This window comes from Glycine soja, chromosome 2, assembly GCF_004193775.1.
Source record: "Glycine soja cultivar W05 chromosome 2, ASM419377v2, whole genome shotgun sequence".
In the NCBI taxonomy this organism is placed as follows: Eukaryota; Viridiplantae; Streptophyta; class Magnoliopsida; order Fabales; family Fabaceae; genus Glycine; species Glycine soja.
In genome coordinates, this window is record NC_041003.1 from 16,232,497 (window position 1) to 16,239,632 (window position 7,136).

Consider the following 7,136-nt stretch of genomic DNA (forward strand, 5'->3'; position numbering starts at 1 on the left):
GTGTGCAAGGTTCTAGTTTTTATTATGTCGTGCTTATAATGCTGTTTAAATTAGTCTAAGCTCAATAAGAGACATCTGCAAATGAAGCTTAGTTTGAATTAGTCCAAACTCACGAGACATCGGTGTTGGTATTTTTGTCCTCAGCATAGAACACAGGAATAATTTCAAATAGAGAAAAACCCTAATTACATCAAGTATCTTGGTGTAAGGACCCAACACTTTTACTTATTTGTTTTCACACTCAATTGTTCACTTTTACTGTTTCTTTGATTAAAATAGAATATACCTTTGTTTTCAATTCATGATACTTAATTCGTTTTACAAACAACTATATTTTGAAGGATGCTTTTCCAAGTAAAATAGGTTCCCTGAGTTTGATACTCGGATCATTCTATTTTAATTATTTACTTGAAGATCTGGTGCACTTGCCGATAGATTTCGCACCCACACAAACATCTAGTATTCCTAGGGGCGAAAACAAGTATTTTGGCACCGTTGCCGGGGAATCTTCTTCTTATTTAGAATAGTTTAGTTCAAATTGCAGGCGTTTATTTTTTTTATATTTTTTTTATTCATTGTTTATTTTGTGAAGATTTAGTTATTGCATAATTCATTGTTCTTTGGAATTGGTTAACTGTTGTTGTGCTTGTTTTGCATGCAAAGAAGGTCTTCTACAGGTGTTTTGATTCCCATAAACTTGGAAATTAACGCAACTTGCAGGAAAAGGAACGCTGAAAGAAATAGAAAGTTTTTGCGGGACATTGAGGCAGCAGCAATTCAGGAAGAACCTCTATCTTCTGAGGCATCTTCTAGTTTTCCAAAAAAAGGGGAATCTCACAGAGTATTAATTGAAGCCAATATCATGGCTGATGAGCCAAGACGGGTGACCCTGGAAGATTACTCAAGTACTTCTGTGCCGCAATTCTTCACAAGCATTACGCAGCCAGAGGTACAAGCTCAGAATATAACCTATCCACATTCATTAATTCAGAACAATTTGTTTCATGGTCTGCCCAATGAAGACTCGTATTCACATCTAGCTACCTATATTGAGATATGCAATACTGTCAGAATAACTGGTGTGCCTGAGGATGCTGTCAGATTGAGCTTGTTTTCATTTTTTTTGTCTAGAGAGGCAAAAAGATGGCTCCATTCATTTAAAGGTAACAATATTAAGACTTGGGATGAAGTGGTTGAAATTTTTTTGAAGAAATACTTCCCAGAGTCTAAGACTGCTGAAGGAAAAGCTGCCATCTCATCATTTCATCAATTTCCAGACGTGTCCTTGAGTGAGGCTTTGGAAAGATTTCGTGGGTTACTAAGAAAGACACCTACTCATGGATTTTCCAAACCAATCCAGCTAAATATTTTCATTGATGGGTTAAGGCCACAATCCAAGCAGCTTTTAGATGCTTCTGCAGGGGGAAAAAATAAAATTGAAAACCCCTGAAGAAGCCATGGAATTGATTGAAAATATGGCTGCTAGTGACCATGCAATTTTACATGATAGAGCACACATCCCAACCAAAAGAAACCTACTGGAGCTCACATCACAAGACGCATTATTAGCACAAAACAAGTTGCTATCCAAGCAACTTGAAGCATTAACATAAACATTGAGTAAGTTGCCAACCAAATTACATTCTGGACAACCTTCACCCTCTTCTGTTTTGCAGGTTGCAAGTTGTGTTATATGTGGTGGAGCACATGATTCTAGCTGCTGCATTCCCACAGAAGATACAACACATGAAGTGAACTATATGGGGAACCAGCCAAGACCAAGGTAGGCCACCTAACAGGCCATAACAACAAAGGCGGCCTAGTCTCTATGATAGAACGACAAAGCTGTAAGAGACTCTTGCTTAGTTCATGCAAGTATCCATGTCCAATCAAAAGAGCATAGAGTCAGTAATCAAGAATCTAGAAGTCCAGATGGGACAATTGGCAAAACAATTGGCAGACCGACCGTCAAGCATCTTTGGAGCCAACACAGAGAAGAATCCTAAGGAGGAGTGCAAAGTTGTTATGACTAAAAGCAAAACGGTGAGCATGAATGAAGGAGAGAAGAGGATAGGTGATGAAAAACAACAACTGGTGACTGAGCCAGCAATTGACCCAGTGATGGAACCTTTGAGTGAGACTGAGGAAGAAGTGGAAGCAGAAGATGATCAGCGGAAGGAGATACCTATAATTATGAGTGAAAAAGAAATAAGTGAGAAGGAAAAGAACGAAAAAGAAAAAGAAAGAGAGAAAGAAAATGAAAATGAAAAAAAATGAAAAAGAAAAAGAGACTGAGAGAAAAGAAGAGAAGAGAAAAAGCAAGGGCGAGTGTGCTAGAGAGAAAAAGAAAGAAGCATCTTCAGCTAAAGGGAGAGAAGTACCATATCCTTTGGTACTTTCTAGGAAAGATAAAGAAAGACATCTAGCTAGATTTAAGGATATTTTCAAGAAGCTAGAAATTACCATGCCCTTTGGAGAAGCTCTACAACAGATGCCGCTCTATGCTAAATTTCTGAAAGACATGCTAACTAGGAAGAACAAGTACATCCATAGTGACACCATAGTTGTGGAGGGAAACTGCAATGCCGTAATTCAACGTATCCTTCCACCAAAACATAAAGATCCAGGCAGCGTCCCTATACCTTGTCCTATAGGTGAAGTTTTTGTTGGCAGAGCTCTTATAGATTTGGGAGCCAGTATTAATTTGATGCTGCTTTCCATGTGCCGGAGACTTGGAGAGTTGGAGATAATGCCTACTAGGATGACTTTACAGTTAACAGATCGCTCCATCACCAGACCTTATGGAGTGATTGAGGATGTTCTGGTTCGGGTCAAGCATCTTATCTTTCATGCTGACTTTGTTGTAATGGACATTGAGGAAGATGTAGATATTCCCTTGATTTTGGGACATCCATTTATGTCTACTGCAAGTTGTGTAGTGGACATGGGGAAGAAAAACTTAGAAATGGGTATTGAAGACCAACAAATCAGCTTTGATCTATTTAATGAAGAAAGAAAATTGATGGACCAGAATGTTTGTTTACAGGTGAAGGATTTTGATGAGAAGGTTCTGAAGGAAAGAACCAAGATTGATCCAGGATAACAAAGAACTATGCGTCCAGCTAATGACGTTAAAAGAGCGTTTACTGAGAGGCAACCCAGCCCTTTTTAATTTTGTTTTTCTTGCATTTAGTTAAGTTGAGTGCTTGTGATTGTTGAGTTCAACATGTTTAGCAATGGAAAAAGGGGTTAAAATAGTTTTTGTGAAGTTGTGGATAGAAAAATAACTTAAAATTTTTTTTGTTGTCCACTCGCTAAGCACACCACTTGCGCTAAGCGCCATTTTCTTCATGCGCTAAGCGAGCTCTTGCTTGTGCTAAGTGCATTGACCCCTGATCATTGGCTGAATGTTCTCACTAAGCGCATCTGATGTGCTAAGCCCAAAAACCTCTCTGGAATTTAATTTTTGGAATGAGGCCAGGCGCACAGACTCGCTAAGCATAAAAACCTCTCTGGAATTTAATTCTTTCGAATTTCACTAAGCGAGCCTATTCGCGCAAAGCACGGCCATCACTGCAATTCAGGAGCATTCTATTCGCTAAGCGCTCCTCGACCTGCTAAGTGAGATTTGCAGGACCAATCAGAGCTGCAGAATGCGCTAAGTGCATATCTTCATGTTAAGCCCAAAAGCTTCTTTGGATTGTTTTTATTTTGGAATTGGGCTTAGCGAGCAGACACGCTAAGTGTATGGACCTTTAAAACTCAAACGTCATATGGACTCGCTAAGCGCGGCTATGCGCAAAGCGAGCCATACGAAACTACTAAAAATAATAAGGCTCAATTGCCTTAGGCAGTTACCATTTCACTCTTACAAAGCATCTTTCACACTTTTTGCATTCATCTGCATTTTGCTCACATTCCTGTAGTGCCTGCATCTACTTCCTTTTCGCAACTACTTTCAACAATCCAAGTAAGCTTCTTGACCTTGTTTCCATTTTCATTTTTAGTTTTGAACTCTAAGTTAGTCAACATAGTTAGCGTTAGGTTGAATTTATGTTAATACTTAGTTCTGTTAGGTTAGTTGTTAGTGAGAATAGAGTTAAGGTTTTATCCTAGTTGCAATGTGCTTGATTTGATTAGGGTTAGATGGCCTAATAGGGGTCTAAGTCAGGGGCTAAGAAAGCCATTGTTTTTCTGAAAATCGGGATGAGCGCACTAAGCGCCTTGCTGTGCTAAGCGAGTTCATTATTTCTGATGAACATCCGAATTTCTAGATGAACACGCTAAGCGCGACCTGTCGCGCTAAGCACGTTCATATTATTTGTTGAAGTTAACTGTTGAACTTACTAAGTGCAACTGTGCACTAAGCGAGTGTTGTGTATCAGACACTTAGAATTTGTGTTTTGTTGTGCGCTAAGCATGCCTGTCACGTTAAGCGCAATTACCTCTCTATTTTTATATTTCTTGCAATTGGGCTTAGCGAGTCTGCTCGCTAAGCCTGTGTTGTCCAGTAGAGTAGTCGTGCTAAGCGCGCCTTGACGCGCTAAGTGCTAATCCCTCTATGTCTTTAAAAATTGTGGAATTGAGCTTTGCGAGCTTGCTCGCTAAGCCTATTTTGCAGAAAAAAAGTCTTTTTGTGTTCAACCATTAAGTGTGTGACTATTGCGCTTAGCTCATAAGTAATATTTCATAAGGCACGCTAAGCCCAGCCGCCGCGCTAAGTGCCCAGCCTTAATGTCAGTTTTATTTTTTGCTTTTCACTTTGAATAAATCTTGTCTAATCTTGTCTTATGATTCTTTTGTTTTGTAGATGGCTTCCCGTAAAACAAAAGCCCCAGCTTTAGTGTCCCAGGCTAGGTATGATAGATCAAGATTTGTATCCTAAGATGCCTGGGACCGCTACATAGACAATGTCCTTGGCGGGAAGATCCTTCCAGAAAGGAATATGAAGTTGTACATTACATAATTTGATGAATTTAAGAGAAAAATTAAGAGGAGGAATTGGCATAAGGAGCTCACTAACTTCTCTGAAGGGATCATTGACATGGCATTAGTGAAGGAATTCTATGCCAACCTTTATGACCTTGAAGATAAATCACCAAAGCAGGTGAAGGTGAGAGGGCACCTAATTAAATTTGATGATGACGCCCTCGACACCTTTTTGAAGACACCAGCGGTCATCGAGGAAGGGGAGAGCCTGCTCTCTTACTCCAAGTTCTGCAAGTTGAGGCCAGATCCTCAAGAGCTTGAAACCCACCTATGTATCCCTAGGAGGGGATTTGAGCTGAATGCAGACGGGATGCCTCTGAAGATTTTGAGGAAGAATCTTACTACTCTGGCCCAGACCTGGAGTGTTCTATCTTTTTCTAACTTAGCCCCGACATCTCATACTTTAGATATTACTTTGGATAGGGCTAAGTTAATCTACGGGCTTGTAATGCAGATGAATATGGACTTGGGATCCCTCATCTTAGGTCAGATTTCTCTCATCGCACAACATGACTCCTCGAGGCTAGGTTTTCCAGCCATTATTACTGCTTTATGCAAGGCCCGAGGAGTCACATCTAATTCTCTGACCTTTGAATCCCTGAGCCCAGTCATTAATTTTGCCTTATATTAAAAAGAATTGTTGGAACCTAGATGACCCTTTAGTCACTTTTTGGGGAACCCGCAAATCTAGGGCCAGAGGATTTGAGGCACCATCTACTTCAGCTCCCCCTACCTCAGCTCCTTCTACCTCTCCTCTCTCTCCAGCACCAGCAGCTCCAGTTCTTCTAGATCCTTCTTCTCAGAGCTTCGAGCCTTCCTTGTCTATGCTGCAGAGCCTGCATCAGGGCCAACTCCTGATCATGTAGAGTTTGCAGGATGTGGTCCACCAATGACCGGTTATGAGCGTTGAAGAATTTCTTCAGCAGGTGGCCTGGCCAGGAGTCCAGCCTTCACCTTTGGGAGGAGGTGAGGCCTCTGCAACCCAGGAGCCTTAGCAGGATTAGTAGGAGGACATTCCAAAGGCTACAGAGCCTACACCTCCTAAGCCATTCACTTTAGAGTCTGATCCAGTTGTTGTACAGGTTCAGGAGGATGTTACAGCATCAGAGCCCTCTCCAACAGAGCCCTTTCCATCAGAGCCCTTTATTTTTTAGGCTAATCCAACTATATCTCCTCAGCCTGAGCCATCTGCACTAGTGTCAGACCTGCCCCTTTCTCAGGATCCATCATTTGCACCAGCATTAGACCTGAATGAGCATGCCATGAATCGGGATCATTAACAGGATCAGGATTTTTATTTCCCTACATTTTGAACTGTTTATCATTATTATGTCTTTAGTACATTATATAATTTAGATTTATGTTTCAACTTTTAAATTTCAGTTCAGTTTTAAATTTTAGTTAATGGTTTCTGGTTGTTTGGTAGCTTGTATAAAGCGTGATTGAACAGTGCACTGATATTATCCAGTGGTTTGATGCTTTGTTTTGAAATTCAATGATCAATTGTATGATGTGAGTGAACTGAAATGCGCAGATCATAAGCCTTGAATGAGCATGCAGTTATTAGAAGAGAAAGAATATGGAATTTGGATTATGACTGAAAATGTTAGTTGGTTTGTCAGGTTGATTGTGAAGGAATGCATTAGCCGCAACCCGGTGGAGTGTGATCTTTAATTGCGAGAGAACGACTAGCAGTAAGTAATGGTTTTTGCATGAATCTATGAGTATGGAATGAATACATGAGTTTGAAGAGGATGAAGGCCGTGTTTTGATTGAAGATAGCCATTTAGCGAAAAAGCTTACCTTCTGCATGATTGATTTATCCCTTGTATGATTGAACCTTGAGCCTGTACAGTTTATCTCCTTCTAACTTGTCTTAGGTTGTAGGAGAGCATCATTCATAAAAGGAAATTTTGGTTCAAAGGAAATTTGCCCAAATTTGGGGGAATTATGGGGTGAAAGCTTGTAATGGTAAGAAAAAAGCAACACACATAATCATCTAATAAGCAGCAAGTATTAAAAAAAATTGTAAGTATAAAATAAAAGTGTGTGTGCTGCTAATTAATAAAAAGAAAAGCTAAGTGTGGAAAAACAAGTAATAGAGCTGGAATAAAAAGAAAAAGGTTGATCTAAGGATGAATGCTCTC

General features: G+C 40.0%; 1 protein-coding gene across 1 annotated transcript; it reads left to right on the top strand.

The window, feature by feature from the left end:
* Positions 1-1,932: 1,932 nt before the first annotated feature.
* Positions 1,933-3,103, top strand: LOC114373191. Its single transcript, XM_028330718.1, has 2 exons — positions 1,933-2,212; positions 2,481-3,103. Exons 1-2 carry the CDS (start codon positions 1,933-1,935, stop codon positions 3,101-3,103), a joined length of 903 nt encoding a protein of 300 aa, XP_028186519.1.
* Positions 3,104-7,136: the final 4,033 nt, after the last annotated feature.

Excerpts from the sequence above, each read along its gene's own strand:
- LOC114373191 (XM_028330718.1), top strand. The coding sequence starts at position 1,933 with ATGGGACAATTGGCAAAACAATTGGCAGACCGACCGTCAAGCATCTTT. Across the intron at positions 2,213-2,480 it reads TATGAGTGAAAAAGAAATAA|CTCTACAACAGATGCCGCTC; the intron begins GTGAGAAGGAAA and ends CCTTTGGAGAAG.